General features: G+C 40.6%; 1 protein-coding gene across 10 annotated transcripts in view; it reads left to right on the top strand.

Moving 5' to 3' along the window:
- TAF1 (TATA-box binding protein associated factor 1) overlaps positions 1-27,393 on the top strand; it is a 78,822-nt gene that overhangs the window by 40,476 nt on the left and 10,953 nt on the right. For 6 of the 10 annotated variants that reach the window (XM_032848830.1, XM_032848827.1, XM_032848825.1 and 3 more), the window contains exons 33-36: positions 22,069-22,136; positions 22,559-22,675; positions 22,826-22,831; positions 26,443-26,568. In XM_032848830.1, coding sequence (XP_032704721.1) covers positions 22,069-22,136; positions 22,559-22,675; positions 22,826-22,831; positions 26,443-26,568 — 317 coding nt within the window. Of the gene's footprint in view, positions 1-22,068; positions 22,137-22,558; positions 22,676-22,825; positions 22,832-26,442; positions 26,569-26,974; positions 27,107-27,393 lie in introns of those variants that run through there. The other 4 variants (XM_032848831.1, XM_032848829.1, XM_032848826.1 and 1 more) reach the window with 2 other exon arrangements.

The following is a 27,393-nucleotide window of genomic DNA, read 5'->3' as shown; positions in this document are numbered from 1 at the left end:
GGTGTATTCGTATATGCTGATATCAAAACGTATTCAGGATATGTTGTTGAAAACTAGATTACTTGACAGTATGTACAGAAAGGGTTGCAAATTCAGATCTTTTAAAGGCCAGATAGGTATGAGTGAAATGGGCACAATAGAGACTGATGAATTGGAGAGCACATACCCATCTAAAGCAATCAGTCACTGTTTCTTGTTGCCATAGAATAGAGTTACTGAAGGGAGAGCTGGAGGATAATTTTCACTCGTACTTGTTTGTGCTTAGGTGTTTGAATTTTTGTAGTTGAGCGCACAGTACTTTCATAATTAAAAGAAAAAATCCACTTTTGAAAGGATGTATAAATCAAATGACATCCAGAATTCTGACTTGGGTAACTGGTGGTGACATTGACTAATACAGGAAATAGAGGAGTGGTTTTGGAGAAAAAGTGGTCCAAGTTCAGTTTGGGCTGTGTTGTATTGACGTAGAGCATCCAAGTGAAGACTTAGTAGATAGTTGGCTATGTACATGTCCTAAGCTCAGAAGAGAAGTCATTACTGTAAATACAGATATTTTCTCAGACCAGCAGTATGTTACAGTGGAAGTAGATGAGCTCAGATAGGGACTAGGGTATATTCCTTGAACTCCTGATGCTGTATGTAAAATATGGCTGTATGTTTTTCCAGGTAGAAAGGCCATAGTTTTATCAGATTACTAAAGTATGTAACCCAAAAAAGATCCACTGTTTAGTTTAGAGAGAATATAGGAGGAGAATAGACTTGACAAATTCCAACATTAATTTAAGAGATAGGTGGAGGAGAGTACTGTGGAGTGGCCAGAATGAAACAAGGAAAAACCAAAGAGAGTAAGACCTGGACACCAAGAGAAGAGGAAGGTGGTCAACAGATCAAGTGCTACATAGAAAACCAGAGAGAATGGTTGTTAGAAGAGTTGTTTCGGTGAGGCAGTTAGAATCAAAAGCCAGATTGCAGGGGCACCTGGGTGGCTCAGTCCATTAAGTGTCCAACTCTTGATTTCTGCTCAGGTCATGATCTCAGGGTCGTGGCATCAAGCTCTGCCTCAGGCTCCACACTCAGTGCCAAGTCTGCTTGTCCCTCTCCCTCTGCTCCTCCCCCTGCTCACACTCTCTCCTCTCTCAAAGAAAGGAAGAAAGAAAGAAAATCTTCAAAAACCAGACTACAAAGGATACAAATGAATGGGAAGTGAGGAAGTAGAAACTGAAATTTGCCTGTGAAGGGAAGCAGGAAAACTGTACTCAGTATGTGGAAAGGGATGAAGGCATTGGGACAAGGTACCTTCGTATAGGTGAAAGGAAAGAAAATTAAAGATATGAGGAGAGGTCCTTTTGGAAGGTGGGAAGATAGACACCGAGAAAGTTTCTGCTGGGTAGCCTCTTATTTTCTCTCCAAAGTAGGAAATAGGATCTTCTGCTGACAGTGGGTAAGGTGGTGGGAGAAGGAATTTGAAGAGAAATGTTGATAAGGGTTTGAATTATCTGTTGTAGGAAATTTGAAAAGTAGCTGACTAGAGACATTTCAGAACTGTTGAGAAGCCTTTGAGGGTCCAGCTCATGTTGGAGACTGTTCATTTTTATAGCAGCATCAATTGGTACAGTTGTGTAATTGTCAGGGAACTAAGAAGGCAGATGATAGAATTGATTCAGGATTGGGATCTTGTTTTCTGGATGTGTTGGAGAGATTGGGAATTGAAGGTGTCAGCAAGGTGGAAGGCAGCTATGCTCACCACTATACCACCAATGCAGCAAGGTGTGGGAAAGGTTGAAGTTGGAGCTTCTCAGATTTTGTCACCAAAGGACCCTTTTATAGCAGAGGATTGTGATTATATAGTCTCTGGTTTGGGGATATCCCAAAGCGGCTCTGCAAAGGCTTGAAATTTCTTTGCAATTCGTGGTGTTTGTTTGTTTGTTTGTTTCTTTTTAGTAATCTCTATACCCAATGTGGGCTCAAACTTACAAGCCAGAGATCAAGAGTCATGGGTTTTTGGGTTTTTTTTTTTTTTTAAGATTGTATTTGTTTATTTGTTGGGGAGAGAGAGGGAGCACATAAGCAGGGGGAGTGGTAGGTAGGGAGGAGAAGCAGACTCCCTGCCGAGCAAGGACGGTGATGCAGGACTCAATCCCAGGGCTCTGGGATCATGACTTGAGCTGAAGGCAGATGCTTAACCGACTAAGCCACCCAGGCACCCTGGAAATTCATGTTTTATCTTTAAAAGTTAATCTGAGTTTGCATTTGACTTATCTGTACTTTCACACACTTCACATTTCTTACAAATTATTTTATTTTCATTTTTTAAAGATTCATTTATTTGAGAGAAAGCATGAGCTAAGGGAGAGGCAGAAGGAAAGGCACAGCAGACTCCCCACTAAGCAGGGAGCCTGATATGGGGCTCAATCCCAGGATGCTGAGATCGTGACCTGAGCCAAAATCAAGAATCGGATGCTTAATTGACTGAGCCACCCAGGTGCCCCCAAATTATTTTATATACTCCCCCAACCTCCATCTTCAAATACAATTGCTAATCGAGGGAGATGTACCACACTGTGTATACGTTACCTTACTTTTTAAAGCATGGGGGATGATGAGGGCCAAAACTAAAGCCAAGAGAGGCTTAATAGATTGGGAAATAGAAATTAATGGGCTTACAGGCTTTTACATTTCCTTGAGGTCAGAGGGAATGAAAAAAGAGAACAGATACAAGGTTGTGATTAAAAAGTAGGATACCGGGGGGGCGCCTTGGTGGCCCAGTGGGTTAAGCCTCTGCCTTTGGCTCAGGTCATGATCTCAGGGTCCTGGGATTGAGCACCCCCACCCAATGGGGCTCTCTGCTCAGCAGGGGGCCTGCTTCCTCCTCTCCGCCTAACTCTCTACTTGTGATCTCTGTCAAATAAATAAATAAAATCTTTTAAAAAAAAGTAGGATACTGGAATTGAAACTTTCAGAAGTGAATGTGTTTTCAGTTAAAGACAACATTCTGGGTACAGCCTTGGATATGTTTGCTAGAGTGGAGCTGCAAACCATGGGCATGAAATTAGCAAGGATTTTGGATGGGTAGTGCAGGTGAACAGTAGAGTAATCCACCATGATGGGGAGGGATTTGGAGCCAAGAAGGAGACTCTGCCAGGTGTGTAGGTCCTTGGTGAATGTGAGTAGATTCATGATGGTGAGTAGAGATGAAGAGCAGCATCTCAAACTCAGGCAGCTTGCGGGAGGTGAGGCAAGTAATATAAATGAGGTGGGCCAGGTGTGGATTGTAGTGAGTGAGAAGAGTATACATTCCATCTAAAGAGTCCTGTGCTTCATTCTATCATTGTCCTAAGGAAATGAGCATAGTGAGAAACAGAAAATGTAGATATTTGTGTGTGACATTTCCCAATTTTTACGTATTTGCAAATATACTGAAATTTTTTTAAAAAAATTCTGTGAGCCAGTCTAAAAGCCAAGTCTACCTCCCAGGGCAGCTGGTTTTCAGCTGGTTTTCAACTGGTTTCAGCTGGTTTTCAGCACAGTAGAGAACAAGTCTCAAAATAGGGGGGATTTTTTTTTCCAAGGGAGAGTAAATAACTTGATAGCAGCAGCAGTGGACAGCCTAGAAGGCTGACTCTTTCCCCTCTAAACAAGTTTATGAGAGTGTAAGAAACTTCTGACTCGGGCTGTTAAGGGTTTGTAGTGTGCTGTGACACAAAATGTGACATCTTTTGTACTAAAAGGACATCAATCATGGAGTTGAAAGTCACATATGAGATGTTTCCTACATACACAAAATACTACTTTTGTTTAAAATTTTGTTGATTTTGTTGATTTGAACATGCTTCTGTTTTTAATTAATAGTAATAGGGTCCACATAGGGTCTCTGCCCTACCAAAGTTAGTAGAACAGTATATCTGATTAGCATTGCTTCTTGCCATTCTGATCCTTCACACATAGTATCATACTACATATAAACATATTTCTGTAGCATTTTCCTTTTTTTAAAAAAAATATTTTATTTATTTATTTGACAGAGATCACCAGTAGGCAGAGAGGCAGGCAGAGAGAGTGGGGGAAGCACGCTCCCTGCTGAGCAGAGAACCCGATGCAGGGCTCCATCCCAGAGCCCTGGGATTATGACCTGAGCCGAAGGCAGAGGCTTTAACCCACTGAGCCACCCAGGCGCCCTTGTAGCATTTTCTATAACTCTATCAACTTACCCTGCATTATCGTGTGTATATATGTGTGTGCACTGAGGCTGGGCTCTTCAGGCAGTGAGTGGAAGATGAGTACCACTCCCAATACAAGTGCACCCGGAAGGGGGGCAGGACATGTCAGAGAACTGCCTTGTACTCAAGTGGTGGTGTTGGGCTGCACACTCCGAATAGAGTTCACGCACTTTTGCCTTCCAGCTCCCGCATAGGTACCGAGTCCATCTCAGAGCCTCTCTTTATGCTCAAGGAGCATTTGAAAAGAGCATTAATAATCAGGGAAACCTGAAACTTGGGATTGGAGCTATTTGTAGTAGTCTCAGAAGGCACATAACATTTCAAGTCTATGAAAAGAGGGAGGCATGTAGATCAAGAAATCCCTTCTGAAAAATACAACCCAAACTTTTTGTCAGTCTTCACAGAACCGTTAAGGCATAAGTTGGTAAAGATAAGTTAGTACTTAATGTTTGGTTAAATTTGAAGTGAACTGCATCATCTGTACCAGTAGGTGATACCAAGCTATTCATAATATTTCTTTTCCCAAAGAATTTCCTAACAAGTTCCTCCTCTAGTGCTCTTGTTTTTCTTAGAAAAATTTGTTTTATTAATTATATTTATTACAGGTCTGTGAATCGTCAGGCTTACACACTTCACAGCACTCACCATAGCACATACCCTCCCCAGTGTCCATGACCCAGCCACCCTCTCCCTACCCCGTCCCCCCAGCAACCTCTAGTGCTCTTTAAACCAAAAATCAGCTCTGATAAGCCATCTTCAAGGTAGGCCTAGGATAGGTAGATCATGTGTCATTAAACCTGAGAGCCTGAACTTATACAGTGCTCAGTGGGACCCTACAATCTAGATAAAGATACAGAGTAACTTTACGAAAAGTAAAACAACAACAACAACAAAAACCCAAAAAAACTCCTGGGAGGGTTTTTTTTTTCTGCTTTCATTTGAGTAACTCCCAACCCTGTGTGAGCTCTGATAGTTGTTCTGCTTATAGGACCCCTCGTGGAATCTCATTCTAAACATGTGCAGTTTAGTGTTCAGCCAAAGACTCAAAAGGAGCCTGTCTGCAGATCTTAAGTTATTAAGTGGAGTAGAGTTAACATACAGCGTTACGTTAGTTTCAGATGTACAATAGGATTCAAACAGTTCTGTACATTTCTCAGTGTTCTCATCAAGATAAGTGTATTCTTTAATCCTCATCACCTATTTCACCCAACACCAAACCCACCTCTCCTCCGGCAACCACCAGTTTACTCTCTGTATTTAGGAGTCAGTCTTTTTGTCCATCTCTTTTTAGTTCTTTTGTTTTGTTTCTTTTTTTTTTTTTTTAAGATTTTTATTTATTGATTTGACAGACAGAGATCACAAGTAGACAGAGAGGCAGGCAGAGAGAGAGAGAGGGAAGCAGGCTCCCTGCTGAGCAGAGAGCCCGATGCGGGACTCGATCCCAGGACCCTGAGATCATGACCTGAGCCGAAGGCAGCGGCTTAACCCACTGAGCCACCCAGGCGCCCCCTTTTGTTTTGTTTCTTAAATTCTACATGTGAGTGAAATCATTTGGTATTTGTCTTTTCTCTGACCGGCTTATTTCGTTTAGCCTTATACTCTAGCTCCATCCATGTCAGGGCAAATGGCAAGATTTCATTCTTTTTTATGGCTGAGTGGTATTCCGTGCGCGCGCGCGCGAGAGAGAAAGAGAGAGTGTCTGTGTGTGTGTGTGTATGTGACACACACGTCTTTTTTATGCATTCATCTGTGGATGGACACTTGGGCTGCTTCCATATCTTAACTATTTTAAATAATGCTGCAATAAACATAGGGCTGCGTATATCTTTTCAAATTCATGTTTTCATTTTCTTTGGGTCAATAGACACATGAAAAGACATTACTAATCATCAGGGAAATGCAAATCAGAACCACAATGAAACATTGCCCTACACTTTCAGAATAGCTAAAGAGCATTAGAAACAAGTGTTGGTGAGGATGTGGAGGAAAAGGAACCTTTGTGTACTCCTGGTGGGAATGCAAATTGGTGTAGACATTGTGGAGACGTTATGGAGCTTCCTCAACAAATAAAAATAGAAATAACCATATGATCCAATAATTCCACTACTGGGTATGTACCCAGAGAAAATAAGAAACTTCATTTTTTCTGTAGATATTTATCAGTCTTTTCCTTTATGATTTCTGTCTTTCGTATAATTGTTTAAAAGAGCTCTCCTACCCCTAAGATATCCAACTATGTTCTCTTCTAATGCCTATCATATTTTAAATATTTGAATGTTTATCGATTTTTAAAACTAGATCCTATGGTATAAGATAAATATCTAACTTATTTTCTCTTCCAAATGATTAGCCAAAGTGTCCCAAGTTCTATTTATGGAATAGTCTTGTCCTTTCTTACCAAATGAAATGATACCTTTATCATGTACTAAAGTCGTATATATTCCCGAATCTGTTGGGGGGTTTTCTGTTCTCTTTTATTTATCTATTTGTCTAATCTGCACTATTATCACCTAATAGTATCACTGTGCTTATCACTCAGACTTTATAATTTTAAATTCCTTGGCTTTCTTTGCTCAATTATTAAGTAAACTGAGATCGTTTTTGTTAGATTCTAACTTGTTCCCAAATAAATAGTATTGAAATCTTACTTAATGTATGGATTAATTTAGAGAGAGGATATATCTTTATAATATTACATTTCTTCCTCTAGGAGCTTTTTCATTTATTCACATTTTCTTTTACTCAATAAAGGCTACTAGTCTTCTTTGGATAATTTCTAGGTATCTTTAGTCTATTCCTATACATAGATTTTATAGTTTTCGTTGCTTTTGAGCATCTGTCTTTTTGTTACTAAGTTTATTCCAAGGCAGTTTTAAAGTTTTGCTGCTATTATACATGTGCTCTTGTCTTCCCTAACTGGCTATTAAATCTCAGGTTTCCAATCTGTTTGCATATGAGTAGGTGATTCAGTATTATTTGTAGGTAAATATAATGCTTAAACTATTTCCATATGTTCATTTCTAAGTCAGTCTTCTGAGACTATTCTGTAAGTTTGGCCAGTATTATACAATAAGGTTCTTTTTTTAAAATCTGTTAGTGACCTTCCTGAGACTGGGGCCAAGATACACATATTCCCATGTGAAGTTTCAGTCTCTCACATCTTTGAAGAGAATAAAATCTCTCTTAATCCGGCTTCAGCCTCTTGCTGCTGTTCTTGCTCTTTCTCTTCTTCACAGCCAGACTTTTTTTTTTTTTAATTCTGGTAAAATGTACACAGCATAAGCATTCTCCTTTTTAACTGTTTTTAAGTGTATAATTCAGTGACATTAAGTACATTCAAAATGGTGTGCAGCCGTCACCGCCATCCATTTCCAGAACTTCCTCATCATCCCATAACAGAAACTCTACATCCATTAAACAATAAACCCATTCTCCCATTCCCACCAGCCCTCGGCAACTTCTGTTCTTTCTGTAAATTTGCCCCTTCTAGGCACCTCATCTCATGTAAGTGGAATCAGAGTATGTGGAATATTTGTCCTTTGGTGTCAGGCTTATTTCATCTAGCATAATGTTCTCAAGGTTCATCCGTGTTGTAGCATGATCTGAATTCCTTTTTTTTTTTTTTCTAATGAGTAACATCTCCTGTTCTTAACCTGCCATTTGTGCCTCATTCAGCCTTAATTTGGCTTCTTCCTTGTCCAGTACACCAAGTGAATAGGATCACATAATTGCCAGATATGGTTGGCTCTTTTCAGTCGTTATCTTGGCCTCACCCCAGTATTTGACATCACTGACCATTCCTTCCTTGAAACTATATTATGATTGGCTTTGTAACTTTTAGCTCTTATATTCCTCCTACTTGGTAGATGATGCCTTCTCAGTCTCCTTTGCTTAATGTCCTTTAGCCTGTTCCTCTAACTTCAGCAGCCACCTCTTTCCTGATAACTCAGTTTTATTCTGAGCCACGTTTTATTCTGAGCCACGATCAATATCCCCACCCACCTGCTGAACATTTCCTCTCGGATATCCGGGTGGAACTTCAGACATACTTCTCACACTGAGTGTTCTTCTGTCCTTCTCTATCCCAGCTTTCCCCCTCCCTCCTTTACTCAATTCAGTCCTTTACTATTTGCAGTCTGGGTTTAATGGAGGCACTGGTGTTACCCAGTAGCTATACCTAGAAACCTCAAAGTTATTTTTCCTTCTTTCCCTTGAATAAATCTCTGACCTCTGGTAAATCACTAAAGCCCTCATCATATTTTGTCTGGATTTTTACAGTAAATAGTCACCTGGCTAATGTTCCAGCCTCTAGACTTACTAACCTGTCATTCACGTTCCTGTCAGACCTCTTTTGTAAAAAATTTAAAAAATTCATATTTCTTATAAAAAAGTCAAGCAATGGGACGCCTGGGTGGCTCAGTTGGTTGGACGACTGCCTTCGGCTCAGGTCATGATCCCGGGGTCCCGGGATCGAGTCCCACATCGGGCTCCCAGCTCCATGGGGAGTCTGCTTCTCCCTCTGAACTTCTCTCACTGTCTCTCTCAAATAAACAAATAAAATCTTAAAAAAAATAAAATAAATAAAATAAAAAGGTCAAGCAATATGGAAATATGTAAAATTAGAAATTAAAGTTTCTGCCTGTCTTCTGTCCCCATCTCGCATAGTTTCATTCACCACAGGTAATATGTATCCTTGCCATGCTTGTTTCTGTACTAGTATAAAGCATTTAATAATGATGTGGTTTTTTTTAAATTTATTTTTTTCAAGAATTGCCATTTTCGGGGACACCTAGGTGGCTCAGTAGGTTAAAGCCTCTGCCTTCAGCTCAGGTCATAATCCCAGGGTCCTGGGACCGAGCCCCGCATCGGACTCTCTGCTCAGCCGGGAGCCTGCTTCCCCCTTTCTCTCTCTGCCTCTCTGCCTACTTGTGATCTCTCTGTCAAATAAATAAATAAAATCTTAAAAAAAAAAGAATTGCCATTTTCAGAGATAATATTCTGTAACTTGATCTTTGCTCATGACTATATCATGATTGTTTTTGAAATAATTTTAGACTCAAGAAATTACAAAAATAGTACAGAGTCCTGTGTACCCTTCACCCAGCTTTCTCTTATAGTGACATCTTACATAGCTATAGTTCACTATCAAAACCAGGGTAATTGACTTGGTATATTACCATTAACTAGATTACAGACTTCATTCAGTTTGCACTTTTTAAGGAAATCTATATTCATTTTTGTGTGTGTGTGTACAATTTTATGCAGTTTATGCCATCGTTTAGCCCCCACTGCAGTCAAGATTGAGAACTGTTCTGTCACCACAAAAGAACTGTCTGATGCTACGTCTCTGTATCCGCAACCCCCTCCATGCAACTACCACTGTCTTGTCCCTTGACAACCACTTATCTGTTCTTCATCTTCATAGTTTTGACATTTGAGCATTTTTTTGTTTTTTGTTTCTGCTTATTTTTAATTTTATTTACATTCAGTTAACATACAGTGTATTATTGGTTTCAGGGGTAGAGTTCAGTAATTCATCATCTTACATAAGACCCAGTGCTCATTACATCACATGCCCTCCTTAATGCCCATCACCCAGTTACCCCGTCCTTCCACTCCAGCAACCCTTGGTTTGTTTCCTGTGGTTAAGAGTCTGTTTTGGTTTGTCTCCCTCTCTGGTTCTGTCTTGTTTTGTTTTTCATTCCCTTCTTTTATGTTCCTCTGTTTTGTTTCTTAAATTTGACATATGAATGAAATATGGTTTTTGTCTTTCTCTGACTTCTTTCACTTAGCATAATACCCTCTAGTTCAATCCATGTTGTTGCAAATGGCAAGATTTCATTCTCTTTGATGGCTGAGTGGTATTCCATTGTATATATATACCACATCTTCTTTATCCATCTGTTGATGGACATCTGGGCTCTTTCCATAGTTTGGCTATTGTGGACATTGCTGCTATGAACATTGGGGTGTAGATGTCCCTTCAGATTGCTACATTTGTATCTTAGGGGTAAATACCTAGTAGTGCATTGCTGGGTGATAGGGTCGCTCTATTTTTAACTTTTTGAGGAACCTCCATGCTGTTTTCCAGGGTGACTGCACCAGCTTGTATTCCCACCAACAGTGTAAGAGAGTTCCCCTCTCTCCACCCCCTCTGCAACATCTGTCATTTCCTGACTTGTTGACTTCAGTCGTTCTGACCTGTGTGAGGTGGCATCTCCCTGTGGTTTTGATTTCTATTTCCCTGATGCCGATATATGAACATGTTGAGATGCTCAGCATCACTCGGCAATATATTTTTGACATTGATTTTTCACTAAGCATAATTGTCCTGAGATCTGTTCAAATTGTTGTATGTATCAGTAGTTCATTTTTTCCAATTGTTAGTAGCATTCCATTGTGCCCGAGTTTGTTCAGCCATTCACTCAGTGAAGGACTGTCAGGTTTCCGGTACTTTGTATTGTAAATAAAGCTGCTGTGAACATTTGTGTACAGGATTTTGTATGAGTATAAATTCATTTCCCCAGGATTAATGTCCAAGAAGATGATGGTATACATGTTTTGTAAGAAACTGCCAAACTCTTCTCCTGTGTGTCTGTACCATTTTATATTCCTACAAGCAATAGATGAATGATCTAGTTTGTCTATAGTATTTAGTATTATCATTGTTGTTGTTTTTTTTCATTTGAGTCATTCTTTAATCTCATTGTGGCTTTATTTTGCATTTCCCTAATGGCTGTTGATGTTAAACATCTTTTCTTATGTTTATGTGCCATCCATGTATTTTCTTTGTTGAGGTGTCTGTGCATTTCTTTGCTCCAGTTTTAATTGTGCTGCTTTCTTTTTGTGTGTGCATTAATGAGTTTTGAGGGCTCTTTATTTTAGGTACTTGTTCCTTATTATATGTATGATTTTTGAAAAAAAATTTATGAAACCAAAATTTATTGAAGTATAGGTGACATATGTCGTGTTGGTTTCAGGTGTATAACATAGGGACTCAGCAGTTCCATACATTATGCTTTGCTCACCACATAAGTGTAGTTACCACCTCTCATCATAGAGCATTATTACAGTATTATTGATTATGTTCCCAGTGCTATACTTCTTATCTCCATGACTGACTTACTCTATAACTGAATGTTGGCAAGGATGTGGAGAAAAAAGAACCCTCATGCAGTATTACTGGGAATGTAAATTGGTGTAACCACTGTGGAAAACAGTAAAGAGGTTCTTCAAAAAATTAAAAATAGAAATACCATACAATTCGGTAATCCCACTGCCGTTTTTTATCCAAAGAAAATGAAAACACTAATTTGAAAAGATATATGGACCCCTATGTTTATTGTAGCATTATTTACAGTAGCCAAGAAATGGAAGAGATGGAATAGATTAGGTAGATGTATGATTTACAAAGATTTTCTCCCAGTCTTTGTCTTCTTAGTCTTTTGACTGTATCTTTGGAAGAACAGAAATGTTTAATTTTGATAAAGTCCAATTTATAAATTTTTTTCTTTTATGGAGTGCACTTCTGGTACTATCTCTAGGAAGTCTGCTTAACTCCAGGTCACAAAGGTTTTTTTCCTCTTATATTTTCTTCTAAAAGCTTATAGTTTTAGTGTTTCACATTTAAATCCATAATCCATTTTGAATTAATTTTTGTGTATGGTATGAGATTTTGGTTGAGGTTCATTTTGTTTTGCCTGTGGATGTCCAGTTGTTCCATTTCATTTGTTGGGAAGGCTATCCTTTCTCCATTGAATTGCTTCCATCTTTGTCAAGAATCAGTTGAGTGTATGCATCTATTTCCAGGTCTATTTTGTTCCACTGATCTACGTATCTATCCCTCTGCACAGTACAACAATTGTTGTAGCTATGTATAGTAACTCTTGTCATTAGGTAGAATGATTTCCCTCATTTAAATCTTTTTATAAATGGTTTTCTTATTCTTTTTTTTTTAAAGATTTTATTTATTTATGAGAGAGAGAGAGAGAGAGCGCACAGGCAGACAGAATGGCAGGCAGAGGCAGAGGGAGAAGCAGGCTCCCTGCAGAGCAAGGAGCCCGATGTGGGACTCGATCCCAGGACGCTGGGATCATGACCTGAGCCGAAGGCAGCTGCTTAACCAACTGAGCCACCCAGGCGTCCCTGGTTTTCTTATTCTTTTGCCTTTTTTTTTTTTTTAAAGATTTTATTTATTTGACAGAGATCACAAGCAGGCAAGAGAGGCAGGCAGAGAGAGGAAGGGAAGCAGGCTCCCTGTTGAGCAGAGAGCCAGATGCAGGGCTCCATCCCAGGACCCTGAGACCATGACCTGAGCCGAAGGCAGAGGCTTAACCCACTGAGCCACCCAGGCACCCTCCCCCTTTTAAAGATTCTTTTGCCTTTACACATAAATTTTATTATTTTATTTTTTTAAGATTTTATGTATTTGACAGAGTGATAGCACAAGTAGGCAGAGGGAGAGAGGGAAGCAGGCTCTCTGCTGAGCAGGAAGCCCTATATGGGGCTCAATCCCAGGACCCTGGGGTCATGACCCCAGCTGATGGCAGACGCTTAACTGACTGAGCCACCCAGGAGCCCCTGCACGTAAATTTTAGAAGAGTATTTATATCTACAGAAAAGTCTTGCCAGGATTTTGATAAGAATTGAGGTAAATGCATAGAGCAGTTTGGGGGAAAATTGGCATAATTATTGATTCCGTCTTATTATTAGTACATACTGCTCTCTCATTCTTTTTAATGTATTCCATAGCATAGATATATGTATCTTAATTTACTTAAGTATCCCCCTATTGGGTATTTAAAGTATTTCTATAATGCTGGCTTCTGAACAGCTTTTCACTATTTTTATATTTCATTGATATCATTGTACATTTATAGGAGTATTTTTGTAGGAAATTTTGATCTGTGTTCTAAAATTGTGTTCTAGGGACGCCTGGGCGTCTCAGTGGGTTAAAGCTTCTGCCTTTGGCTCAGGTCATGATCTCAGGGTCCTGGAATTGAGACCCGCATCGGGCTCTCTGCTCAGCAGGGAGTCTGCTTCCCCCTCTCTCTCTGCCTGCCTCTCTGCCTACTTGTGATCTCTCTCTCTCTGCCAAATAAATTTTTAAAAATGTTTTAAAAAATTGTGTTCTAAAAATCTGTACACCTATTTATAGTGAAAAACAACAGTGAAGAGAATGCCTGTTTGCCTTCAACCTCTACGACATCGGGAATTAGCAATGTTTAAAAATCTTTGTCGATGAAATTATTTCTGTAAAATTCAAGTATGTAACTTAAACTAAACTTCTCCATCTTAAAAAATTACATGCTTGTTTCAAAAAAAAAAAAATCAAGCCATACAGAATTGTATTAAATGAAAAGGAAAAATCTTCCTGTCTTTCTCCTTTTCCCATTCCATTTCCAGGGTGGCCACTGTCAGGTTTGGGATGAAGCATGGACCTTTTTCTGTATATACCATATACTTTTTTCTTTTTTTGACAAAAGAAATCATATATTTACATTCCGTTCTACAATTTTCTTTTTTTCACTTGATAATGTGTTATGGACAATTTTCATTCATGTATATGATCTTGTTTAAGTAAAATCTGTTCATATGTGACTCAAAAAAGAGCCCAGTGAATGTCATTATGAATGCTTTCTGCAATAAACATCTAGAATGGCTTAACACTTTAAAAAAAATACTATGGCTGAAGTCGAGGGAGATTGCGCAGTGGTAACTGATTTTTCATTTTTATGAGACTGCTGCTTTCTTTGTTCCAGAATTCAGTTTCTACTTATATGTGGTAGGGAGTAGACATCTGATGTCCATAACTTGCTAGCCCTCTTCTCTTATGTACTGTATTGAGCAAGTAGATAGTGATACAGCAACCTGGTATAAGCAGCACCTCACTGAAATCTCATACTTGTATGAGTGAGATAGTGTATTATGCCATTAAGCAAATATGCACCAAAATATATTAAGGCTACAACAAAGTCCACATTTTAAAAATATCACTGGGGAAAATAAAGGTTAAAAAAGGTTAAAAAAGGTTAAAAAAGAAAAAGGAGACAGAAGGAAAAAATGGGCTTTCTTTCAGCTCTGGAGTTTCTATAATATATTTTCAAAGCACCTCTGTGGTGCCAGGAGAAACCAAACAAAACCTTAGCATGAGGGGTACAAATCCGTGTTAACTTCCTCCATGGATATTCTTTATAAGCTGTTGTAGTTGGCATCATGTAAAGTCGGGCCAAGAGTATATAGGAAGAAAAATGGCCACAGGTAGACTTAGTGGCCTACATCTAGTAAGTGATTGTTGTAGCCTTTATGAAGGCAGGAATCGTGTCTGTCTTATATCTTCAGTGTTCAGGGTAGTGTTTGGCACATAGTAGACGCTCAGTATGTATCTGCTGAACGAACTAATGGCTGAGGGTAGAGGTTCAGTACCAGGAAGGAGTGGAGAGTGGTGCTCCAGAGGCCATGGGATTGGAGTTTTAATAGGGAAGAAGCAAATATCAGTTGCAAATATGACACAGGTCTTCTGAGGTCAAGTATGAAAAATGGTCACCGGATTTGGCAGTTAGCATATCACTGTTGACTTGATGAGAACAATTTTAATGAAGTGTTCTTTAATGTGGATCTGTTCTCTGACACATTGCTACTTTGTACAGTCCCTTAGTACTTTGTATGGTATTGAAATTGTGTTTGTATGATCTTCATGAGCCCATAAAAGGCATCAAGTACAAGGACCTGTTTTTCTGTTTTTTTTTGTTTTTTTTTTTTTTTAATTTTTACCTTTGTATCACCAGAGCCTGGTGCTTTACTTGGCTTACAGTAAGAGGCCTATTGTGAATTTTAAATTCTACTCTACAGGAAAAGGTGTTTTGAAGTTGCTCTGTTGTCATTTTTCCAGTGGTTGTACAGACATGAGGTGACTTTGTTTATTTAGCCAAAGCTGTATATGTATTTTTAAGTTGCTGAATGGAATGGTTGGTTATTTGGGAAAGAAAAAATGTTTTCAGGTTTTTTTTAAATTAACATATAGTGTATTACTAGTTTGAGGTAGAACTTAGTGACTCATCAGTTGCGTATAATACCCAGTGCTTGTTCCATTAAGTACCCTCCTTAATGCCCACCACCCAGTAATCCCACACCCCTACTCATCTCCCCTCCAGCAAGCCTCAGTTTGTTTCCTATGGTTAAGAGTCTCTTATGGTTTGTCTCTCTCTGTTTTGGTCTTATTTTAATTTTTCCTTCCCTTCCCTTATATTCATCTGTTTTGTTTCTTAAATTCCACGAATGAATGAAATCATATAGTATTTGTCTTTCTCTGACTTCTTTCGCTTAGTATAATACCCTCTAGTTCCATCCCTGTTGTTGGAAATGGCAAGAGTTCGTTCTTTTTGATGGCTGAGTAATATTTGCGCACGCGCGCGCGCGCGCGTGTGTGTGTACACATACCCACACCACCTCTTTTTCATCCATTCATCTGTCGATGGACATCTGAGATCTTTCCATTTTTGGCTATTGTGGACATTGCTGCTGTAAACATCAGGGTGCCCATGCCCCTTTGATTCACTGTGTATCCTTTGGGTAAATACCTAGTGCAGTTGCTGGGTTGTAGGGTTACTGTATTTTTAACTTTCTGAGGAATCGCCATACTGTTTTCCAGAGTTGCTGCATTTTCAGGTTCTTTAGGACTTTTTGTCAGATAGGTTCTGAATGTAAATCCTACCCTTGTCCAGTGAGATTTATTACCCCAGTTCCCCTCTGGATAGTTTCTAGCTTCTTGAGTTTCTAATCCAGATTCTGAGTATGATTCTGTTACTCTGGTTTGATAGATCAGACCTGTTATCTTAGAAACCAAACATCTTAATTTGCATTCAATCCACATTCTACATAATGTAAAGAGCCTAGCTATAGTCTGAAAGATTAGATTTACTTCTCTTTTTACCTTTCTAGACCTAGTTTGAGATAAATATCTAAGAATTGAGAGTTCAAGCTTACTGTCTTTGGGATCTGCAGACTACATGTAGTTTCTTTAGGAATTAGCTGTGTGGATTTTTTCCCTCTCTTTCTCTTTTTAAATCTGACACTGATTTTTTTAAAGACGCTTTCTACTGATACTGGGGTTTGATTTGATTTTTTTAATTTTAATGATTCACATTGGAACACATAGACGTCCCCCTGCACCATTCACTGTCGAGATAATGCTTTATGCTTGTTTTGGCAGAGTACTCATGTTCTTAGGAGGAAGGTTATTTTTAGTTATGGTGGAAAGACTCTCAAAGGAAATGTGAACTTAAGAGTGATCACAAACATCTTTCTCTTCTTGATTGTGCAGGACCGCTCACCAACTTGACTGGTATTTTTCACTGAAACCTTTCAGATAGCAGTAATACTTGCTTTCCCTTTCTAACTAGAACCGTGAAGCTTGTATCACTAAATCACTAATCACTAAAGAGGTTAATTAACCTAGAAATGACAAAAAGAATGTTCTTGATTTGGGTGGGAAATCAGCGTTCCAAAGCTGTCGTTGGAATTAGCACTATTTAAGGACATTTGGGTTTGAATTCTGTGTGATTCTGTAGGTTACTACTAATCCTAATTTGGAATAAGACAAAGTATAAATTGATTTTCTTGACAAGACATTTGCAGTTGCATTGCTGATTTAATAAGGAGAGAGAAAAAGCAAAGTATATTTGGAAAAATATTTCTTTTTGTAAATGGGTAGCTTATTCTCCTGTAGGGCACAGTGATAATTCATAGAGGGTCTTATCTTTCATATTCGTTTTTGTGTTGTTTTGGAAATCACTTTTTCAAAAATTAATTTTAGTTTTCTGTGTGGAAGTGGTGTGGTTATAGACTCCTTTAAGAGTCTGAGGAAAAGCCATGGATTTTCCACCTTGAAAACTGTTACCACATACAGAATTTTCTTTACAGTTTCAGGACATTCATGGATCTCTTTCTCTCATTACCACCCCATTCAGGAATTCCTGGGATAAGAAAACATCGGGTATCTTTTCCCTTTGTGAGGGGGGTGTACATTTATTTATGTATTTATTGAAGTGTATTGACATACAATGTTACATTAGTTTCAGGTGTACATAGGGGTTTGACAATTACATTATACTGTGCTCACTGCAGTAGGTGTAGTCATGTCTGTCAGCTTATGGTATTACAATATTATTGACTGTATTCTCTGTGCCATATTTTTCATTTCTGTGACTTACTTATTTTATAACTGGAAGTTTGTACCTCTTAATCCCCTTCCTCTCTTTTGCCCATGCTCCCACCTACCTCCCCTCTGGTTCATTCTCTGTATTTAAGAGTCTGTTTTTTGTTTGCTTGTTCATTTGTTTTGTTTTGTTTTGTTTTGTTTTAGGTTCCACATGTAACAAAACAAAAATCTTTTATTAAAAGTACTTCAATTGGGGTACTTGGGTGGCTCAGTGGGTTAAGCCTCTTGCCTTTGGCTCAGGTCATGATCTCAGGGTGATGGGATCGAGCCCTGCATTGGGCTCTCTGCTCAGCAGGGAGCCTGCTTCCCCCTCTTTCTCTTTGCCTACTTGTGATCTCTCTCTCTCTGTCAAATAAATAAAATCTTTAAAAAAAATCATTCAAAAAAAAAGTACTTCAAAACTGCTTTGCATATAGTAGAGTAACAGAGTTAAATAGCCAAACTCTGTAATGCTTGAGGGCACACACTGTTAAAAATGGAGGACACAGGGGTACCTGGACGGCTCGGTGGGTTGAGCCTCTGCCTTCGGCTGAAGTCATGATCTCGGGGTCCTGGGATCGGGCCCCACATCAGGCTCTCTGCTCGTCAGGAAACCTGCTCCCTGCCCCCACCCGCCTGCCTCTCTGCCTACTTGTGTTCTCTCTCTCTGTGTCAAATAAATAAATAAAATCTTTTAAAAAATGGAGGACATAGGGGTGCCTGGGTGGCTCAGTGGGTTAAGCTTCTGCCTTTGGCTCAGGTCATGGTCCCAGGGTCCTGGGATCGAGCCCCACATTGGGCTCTCTACTCAGCAGGGAGCCTGCTTCCCCCTCCCCCTCTGCCTGCTTCTCTGCCTACTTGTGATATCTCTCTCTCTCTCTGTCAAATAAATAAATAAAAGCTTTAAAAAAAGGGAGGACACAAATAACTAGTAATCCAAACACATGAACAGGTAGTATCAGCTTTTGTAAATAGTGTTTTTTTTTAAAGTGTTTTTTCTTAAGATTTTTTATGTGTTTATTTGAGGGAGAGAGAAAGTTGAGAGAGAGCATGAGAGGAGAGAGAGTCAGAGGGAGAGGCAGATTCCCTGCTGAGCAGGGAGCCAGATCTGGTTCTCGATCCTGGGACCCCAGCTTCAATACCTGAGCTGAAGGCAGTTGCTTAACCAACTGAGTCACCCAGGTACCCCAAGTGTGTTTTTTAAAATATATTCTGGGGTTATTATTAGCAGGTGTTTCTCTAGAGTTGCATGTTGCAAAGAAAATGGGGAAGGAAGAGGTCCCATCTTCAAAATGGTTAAGAGAGAAAATTGTGCAGATGTAGAATACACTTTTCCCTGTGTTTTATTTTTTTTTAAGATCTTATTTATTTATTTTGACAGAGATCACAAGCAGGCAGAGAGGCAGGCAGAGAGAGGGGGGGAAGCTTGCTCCCCGCTGAGCAGAGAGCCCAATGCGGGGCTCGATCCCACCACCCTGAGATCATGACCTGAGCCGAAGGCAGAGGCCCAACCCACTGAGCCACCCAGGTGCCCCTTCCCTGTGTTTTAAATGAGAGCAGTGAGATGTTAAAGGGTTAGTTTAGGTTTAGGTTTCAAAACCAATTCAAGTAAGGTCTAAATTCTTCAATTATAGGCTGCAATTATAGCCACACGGCAAGTCCCCATAAGTAGAAGAGTCACTGTACCCGAAGAAGCTGACGTTGTATTGGCTTGATGAGGGAGGCCTGTAGACTGTGTACAGCCTGTTTGCCGTAGTGTCACACGTTACTCTCAACATGAACAAGCTTTCTGATAATGTCTGCAGTCTGTCTCCTATCAGTATTTTGAGGACCAGCCTACTGGTGGCCCTAGGAGATTAGAACTCTGGAAACTTGAGCTGCAGTCTTCTTATCACTCAAACTGTTCTTGATGGTGAGCCAGCTCTGGCTGTCTTTATATGTGTCCTGAATATCTTGATGGTTGACTTTGTTTTCTTTCTGGTTTGTGTTTTCTTTCTAGTTTGTTTGTGTTTGGCATGGTCAGCTTGTGTGAGGATACCATTTTTATTGCCTCTTTGAAAGAATAGATGTCATCTCTGAGGTTTTAACTGAAAGAGACTTTGTTGTTCGTATAATAGCTTGTAATAACCAGATTAGGTCTGGCATGAAAGTGGCACATATATACATAGTATATTTTTTATCCTGTGCATCCTAATAAATAGTAGGTCTAATTCAGGGATCACTTCCTCTGTGAAGCCTTTCCTAAATCCTTTTTCCCTCTCACTTCCCAGAATTGGCCACTTCTTCCTCTGTGCCTCTACTGAACCCTGTATGAATTTTTCCCCTTCATTATATTGCCCTATTTGTTTATAGTCTGTCTCACTGGACGAGACCATAAGCTTCTTGAGGACGTGGTCTATATCGTTCTCCTTTCTGCCTGGCACATAGAAGGTACTCAAAAATGTTTTAAGAATGAATGCATGGTGGGGGCGCCTGGGTGGCTCAGAGGGTTAAAGCCTCTGCCTTCGGCTCAGGTCATGATCCCAGGGTCCTGGGATCGAGCCCCACATCGGGCTCTTTCCTTGGTGGGGAGCCTGCTTCCTCCTCTCTCTCTCTGCCTGCCTCTCTGCCTACTTGTGATCTCTCTCTGTCCAATAAATAAATAAAATCTAAAAAAAAAAAAAAAAAAAGAATGAATGCATGGGGGCGGTGCGCCTGGGTGGCTCAGTGGGTTAAAGCCTCTGCCTTCGGCTCGGGTCATGATCTCAGGGTCCTGGGATCGAGCCCCGCATCCGGCTCTCTGCTCGGCGGGGAGCCTGCTTCTCTGCCTACTTGTGATCTCTGTCTGTCAAATAAATAAATAAAATCTTTAAAAAAAAAAAAGAATGAATGCATGGGTGAGGGGTGCCTGGGTGGCTCAGTGGGTTGGGCCTCTGCCTTTGGCTCAGGTCATGATCCCAGGGTATTGGGATTGAGCCCTGCATCGGGCTCTCTGCTCAGCGGGGAGTCTGCTTCCCCTCTCTCTCTCTGCCTGCCTCTCTGCCTACTTGTGATTTCTGTCTGTCAAATAAATAAAATCTTCAAAAAAAAAAAAAAATGAATGCATGGGTGAATGACCAGAATATTAAAGAACATTAAAGTCAGGGATTAAAAACTCAAATGCTTTCAGGGTCCAGGCAAAAATAAGTTAAGCAGACCTGGTAGGGAGGACGATAGCCTGCAAAACACATGCCTTATCTAAAAGGGGCAGCTGCTCCTCAGTTCCAGCCCATCGGTGCTTTGTGGGGATGATGACTCTGTGTTACCACATCTTTTTTAAGAGAAGCCAGATATTTGGGTTTTTATATGAAATTTCTCAGTTAACTAAATGTTGTCAACTAATGAAGATTTTCCTGAAAATTTTTTATTGAGGTATAATTTATACACAAAAAAGTATATATGTTATGGGTATACTTCTCAGTCTGACTTCACAGACTGCAGTGATCTTTTTATGTGGGCCAGACAAAACTGGATTGACTTGCCAGCCACCCGTCTGCAGCTTATGACAAAGACCATATGGGGAACAGTATTGGCTAGTTAAGAATCACTTGATAGGGGTGCCTGGGTGGCTCAGTGGGTTAAAGCCTCTGCCTTCGGCTCAGGTCATGATCCCGGGGTCCTGGGTTCAAGCCCCGCATTGGGCTCTCTGCTTGGCAGGGAGCCTGCTTCCCCCCCGCCCCCGCCTCTCTGCCTACTTGTGATCTCTGTCTGTCGAATAAATAAATAAAATCTTTTAAAAAAAAAGAATCACTTGGTAGGTAAAAGTGTCTCAGAGCGGTGTGTAGAATTGATTTGGATTATGATTTAAAGAAGGCAGATGTAAAGGAAACTTTATGAAACAATTGGTGAATTTAAATGTTGACTGGCTAATAATATTACACAATTATTGTTAATTCTTTCATATGTAATATAGCTGGTCTGGTGTGAATATATATACACATAATATACATAATAATATATATATATACACACATAATACATATTATGTGTATATATATATATTCAGTTTTTTAGAGCAGTTCAGGGAACAGTCGAGTGGAAGGTACAGAGTTCTTATAGACCCCCCCCACCTCCACACGTGCATAGCCTTTCCCATTATCAACATCCCCTAGCAGGTGGTGCGTTTGTCACATTTGATAAACCTACACTGACACATCATAATGGCCCAAAGCCCATAGTTTACATTAGGGCTCATTCTTGGTGTACGTTCTGTGGGTAGATACGTATAATGATACGTATCTACCATGATCATGTGTAGTTATTTTTTAGAAGAGTCCTCAGAGACACACATAGGTTTTAGAATAATTACGGGTGAGATAAATGAATCAATGCTGGAATTTGCTTCAGAATAATTTGGGAGGAGTGTAAAAGTTGAGGTGTAAGTGAAACAGGATTGACCATGTATTGACAATCATTGAAGCTAGGCAATGGGTACATGGAAGTTCATCATATTGTCTCTGTTTTTGTATGTGTTTGAACTTCTCCACCTCCAAAAGTAGAGCAAGAGTCCAAGATGAAGCCGGGGCACGGTTTTTCGGGTCTAGGATAACATGGGACACTACTGCTGGTGACAGAAGTAAATTTATGGAACTGAAGTCTGAAAAAGTCATGGCATTTTTCTTTTTTCTTTTGTAGGGCCTGAAAGTCAGTATACTAAGACTGCTCAGGAGATTGTAAATGTCTGTTACCAGACACTGACTGAGGTAGGTGGTAAAGAGAAGGTCTTCTTGGGATGTAGCATTCTGGAATATCTTTGTTCCTTTGGGTGTAAGTCTTCCCTGCCTATCTCCTTTTCATATGTAACCTCCCACCCCATATCCCTCAATTCCTTTCCTGCTTTATTTTCCTACCTGGTGCTAAACATTTTTAACAAACTATATGATTATTTACTTTAATTATAATATGTGACCTGTCACTAGAAGAAGCTCCATGAAGACAAGGATTTTTTTGTCTGCTTTGTTTACCTTTATTTTATTTTGTTTACTAAGTAGGCTCCATGCCCATTGTGGGGCTCAGACTCACAACCCTGAGATCAACAGTCGGATGCTCTACTGACAGCCAGCCAGGCACCTTCAGTGCCTAAAACCTACATTCAGTGAATTCACTAATTTTCTTTATTTCTCAGTATGATGAGCATTTGACTCAACTTGAGAAGGATATTTGTACAGCTAAGGAAGCAGCTTTGGAGGAAGCAGAATTAGAAAGCTTGGACCCAATGACCCCAGGGCCTTATACACCTCAGGTAAGTCTGAAGACTAGGAACTGCCTCTTAGAGTTTTCTTATTGGTTTGGGGGAATTGGGAGCATGTTAACAGATATGTTTACTGAGATACCCTTCTTCTCTGTCCTTCCTCTTCATATGCCTTTCGTGTGCTTTCTTGTCTTCTCAAAGGCTAAGGTGAGTGAGGGCCATGGGTCTTGGTGGCCTTGTTGAATCCAGAAGAAGCAGGTGTGGGATGAATGAGTGGGCTGGGGTCTTAGTTGTTTGGGCAGTGTTTAGGAATACCAGATTCCTGACTGCTATGGCCATAGGTATCCTCTTGAGTCTCTGGAGTTCCCTTTCCCATGAATTGGGGTTCTAGGATATCCCTAGAGGATAGAATTCTCAATTAAAGGCATTGGCCACATTGTTCCTGTGCCTCATAGATGTCCAGTTACTCATTTCTTCAGATGTGTCTCAGTGTAGCTCAGATGTCACCCATTTTCCTGGATTGACTCCCTCTACTTGTAGGACAGGTAACACTTATAATGTTCTTAAAGTTACATGTCACAAAAGTAGGGAGCAGGATTAAAAGGAAATTTTTAGTCTTTGTGTTCTGTCACTTGAATATATTGGAACATAAGCATACGTTTCCATATTTGAAGACTAGGACTTAGCAGAATATAGCTGGTGCTTAGTTTCTGTGTTGAAGGCACTATGGTAAAGTGGGAAGTATGAATTTTGGCAATAAAACAGGCCTGGGTTTGAATCTTAGCTCTCCTCTTACCTAGCTTTGTGAACTTGGGAAGTTAGCTTAAATGCTCTCAGTCTCCTTTTCTGTAAAATGTACTTTTCAAGATTATTATAAACATTAAATGAGTTAATTTGCCTGGCACGTAGGAGACGTTCAATAAATGTTTCCTTGTTCTGTATGAAAATTATATGCAAAGTTCTCAGACTTCCTTTCAAATTTCACCAAATATTTTTTTGTTTTTTAATAGTTTTTTTTTTTATTTGACACAGAGAGAGAGAGAGATCACAAATAGGCAGAGAGGCAGGCAGAGAGAGAGGGGGAAGCAGGCTCCCCGCCGAGCGGAGAGCCCGATGCGGGGCTCGATCCCAGGACCCTGAGATCATGACCCAAGCCGAAGGCAGAGGCTTTAACCCACTGAGCCACCCAGGTGCCCCAAATTTCACCAAATATTTTAATGCAGAATTCTCCCAGTTCCCACTGGAAAACTTTTTTTCATTCTGCTCTGAACTGGTACCGCTGCCTGTATGATCTCTGTTGGATTATTGCTGTTTATATTTCATGCACTCTCCCTATCTATCTTTTACTCTCTGTCACCCCAAAACCTAGGTTACTGAGGGGCCAAGTATAAAGAGCCCTAAGATACTACTTCCAGGCCCAGAACAAGGAAAGGCTCTTGGAGTATTTGGGCAGATTGGGTCTGGGGGGCTTGGGTGAATGATGTTGCCCAGAAAGGCCCCTTTTGCTTATACGCCCACAGCTCCCATGAGGTCCTTTCTGGTAAGTTAAAGCCTGGGTTTTAGCCATCACTTCTCAGAAGAGTCTCGCCACTGAGCAGCACCTGCTTAGCTCTAATCTATGACAGCATAAACCTAGTCCTTTGGTGAGTCAACGCCTTAGACCCAGAGGTTATCTTCCTTTCTTTCCTGCTCCTCCCACACTGTCTCAGGTGGCTGAGGAAAGCCTGGCAACTATTCTCCCTTCTGAGCAGTTGCTGTCGTTCGGTACAGTTAGAGGGTCCCCTGCGAAGAGCAGGGTGCAGATAGCGCCTCTTCATTATTCCAGTTCACCCTCATCGTTGCCTTCACTCGTATGTGCACACTGTGAAACAGTAAGCCCCATGTGTTTTCTCTTAGCCTGAGGATGATACCCCTGAGTGATTGTCCTTACTCATCACTACTTTCCAACCCAGTGTTATCAAAGGGTTTGTCATAATTCTGGTTGTATGGAAACATAACAGTAATCTTACTTTACTTCCAGCCCTAAACAGTGGTAGTCAGTACCGCGTTTTCACTCAGCTATTCCCACCAGGCTTGAATTACACCCTACATTGCACCTAACACTTGATCTAAAATTGCTCACTTTGCAGTTTCCCACTAGCTCCTCATTCCCTGATTTTCTCTTCTGTTCAACCACTAGTTTACCTACTCTGTAGTGCTTTAAATTCTGTTACCTCTTTTTCCAAAACCCTCTTCAGTCATCCTTGCTTGTTTGCTTTTAAAAACACCCAACAAAGTAACATATATGTGGGGTTCATTGGGAAATACAAAGGAGAAATAAGGGGCGCCTGGGTGGCTCAGTCATTAAGCGGCTGCCTTCACCTCGGGTCGTCATCCCAGGGTCCTGGGATCGAGCCCCACATCGGGCTCCCTGCTCAGCAGGGATCCTGCTTCTCCCTCTCCCACTCCCCCTGCTTCTGTTCCCTCTCTTGCTGTGTCTGTTAAACAAATAAATAAAATCTTTTAAAAAAATATTTTATTTATTTATTTGACAGATCACAAGTAGGCAGAGAGGCAGGCGGGGGGGGCGGAAGCAGGCTCTCTGCTGATGTGGGGCTCGATCCCAGGACCCCGAGACCATGACCTGAGCCGAAGGCAGTAGCTTAACCCACTGCACCACCCAGGTGCCCCAATAAATAAAATCTTAAAAAAAAGAGAGAAATAAGTTACCTAGAGTTAAGTCCACCAGTCCAAAAGAACCAGCCACTGTGAACATTTTGGTGTGTTTCTTTCAAATCTGTGGGGTATGTGTATGTGTGTGTGTGTGTGTGTGTGTGTATGCGTGCATGCGCGTACACATGTTTACGCACATGCACATGTGCACACCAGGGTATGTAGACACTTTTAAAATGAAATTGGTCAGAATGATTTTGTGTCTTACTGTTTTCACTTCACATTATGTTATGGACATTTTACCTCATACGTCTTTGAAAACATGGTTTTTAATTAGCTACATTATATTTCTACCCCCCAGAGTTTTAGAGAATGCTTTCCTACTTCTCCAGCCTGTTCTTTATTAGTTCCTCCTGCCCTCCTGTCACTGAAAAGTCCATTTTGCTAAATCCCTCATCTCTTCAGGAGAGGGAAAAGGGAAAGGATCTATAATTTTATTGAATTACAAATTATCTTCATTCTCCCAACAGCCAAGAGAGGCAGACATTATCATCCATGTTTTATAATTGAAGAAACCAAGGCTTAGAGTGATTAAATAGTTTGTTGAAGTTACTCAGCTAGCAAGTGGTGGAGCGAGGACTCAAACCCAGGGTATTTTGTTCCAAAGCCCGTATTGTTTTGTTTTGTTTTGTTTTTTACCACACCATTTTGCCTCATAGCATCTTCTGATGAGCTCACAAACTATTAACCCACTACATGCTCTTGTTGGAATTGGAATTCCTTTATGCAATTTCCTATTAGAGGCCTCTAAACCAAACAATGAAAATTGCGCAGGTATGAAGCCCTAGGCCTGCCAACAATAAGACAAGGCTTAGAAGACACTAGGTTATTGACCAGAAAGACTGTCGGGACATAGAATTGTCCCACAGCTTTGATGCTTTTCTGCTTCAGGCTTCTGATCTGAGTCAAACATCAGATTCCTCTCTGCTAGAATGAGCAGACATTTGTAAGATTCCCCAAAACCTGCCCATAAGCTGTGTCAAACTGTTTCTCTTTAAATGGATTGCTCTGCATGACCTCTTTCTGCAGTGAGTGCTCTAAAAGGGAGTTCTGGATTTCTTACTCCCTTTCCTAAACAGAAGCTAAGTTGTACATTTGTGCCGCAGCCTCCTGATTTGTTTGACACCAACACGTCCCTCAGTATGTCTCGAGATGCCTCTGTATTTCAAGATGAGAGCAGTATGTCTGTCCTGGATATTCCCGCTGCCTCTCCAGAGAAGCAGGTGGCGCAGGTAGGATGTTCTCCTTCTCATTGCAGCACTGGTAATTTGCTTTGGTGCGGGGAGTGGGAGAGCGATGATGTTGATACGTGACATGCATCGTGAATGATTGGGCCCCTTTGGCCCTGGGCATGAAGGCTTAGAAGTGGGTTTTCGAGGTGGGTTGGTGGCAGGTCACATGACCGTCTTCTCTCTGTCCCCATGGGCAGAGTCAGGCACAACAGCTCCTCAGGGAAGGCACAAGTATGAAAAGTGTATGAGGCATCAGAGCAACCTCACAGGTGACTAGAAAGACCAACTGCATTCAGAGACAGAGTTCAAAATAATTGGCCCTGCTACCATACTGTATGGATGCTGTAATCTAAGTTAAAATTATTTATAAAATTAAATTAAATTTTTAAAAATTGGCCTGTTCTAGAGTGCCCGAAGATGCTCCTGATCTGAAGCCAAAAATCCTATCAGCTGCTCTCAGTCAGGCTTCCACTGGAGAGTACAAAACCCAGGAGAGTTTTTCTATCCCGAAGAGTCCTAACAGAAGCTAAGGAAAGCTTGGGTTAGGAAGGAAGAGTCTCCTTGTGATGATACAGCAAGAGCAGACCAAGGACCTTCCTATTCGGGTTTTTTGTTTCTTGTTGGTTTGTTGTTTTTGTTTTTGTTTTTTTAACTCTACCAGTGATTTCCAAAGAATGGGAAAAAGCACACATGCCTTGAGCTGTGTAAACAGCCCCCACTAGCTGTGGGGTTGGCTGGGATGTCAGGGAGGAGCATCCGGCCTGGGTAAGAGCCCGTGGTTAACTCCTCCTACAGGCACGTCCCTCAATGATGTGCTGTTTGTGT

The sequence above is a fragment of the Lontra canadensis genome, unplaced genomic scaffold, assembly GCF_010015895.1.
Source record: "Lontra canadensis isolate GAN:19392208 unplaced genomic scaffold, GSC_riverotter_1.0 scaffold210, whole genome shotgun sequence".
NCBI classification, from domain to species: Eukaryota; Metazoa; Chordata; class Mammalia; order Carnivora; family Mustelidae; genus Lontra; species Lontra canadensis.
This window is presented reverse-complemented; position numbering and strand designations above follow the sequence as displayed.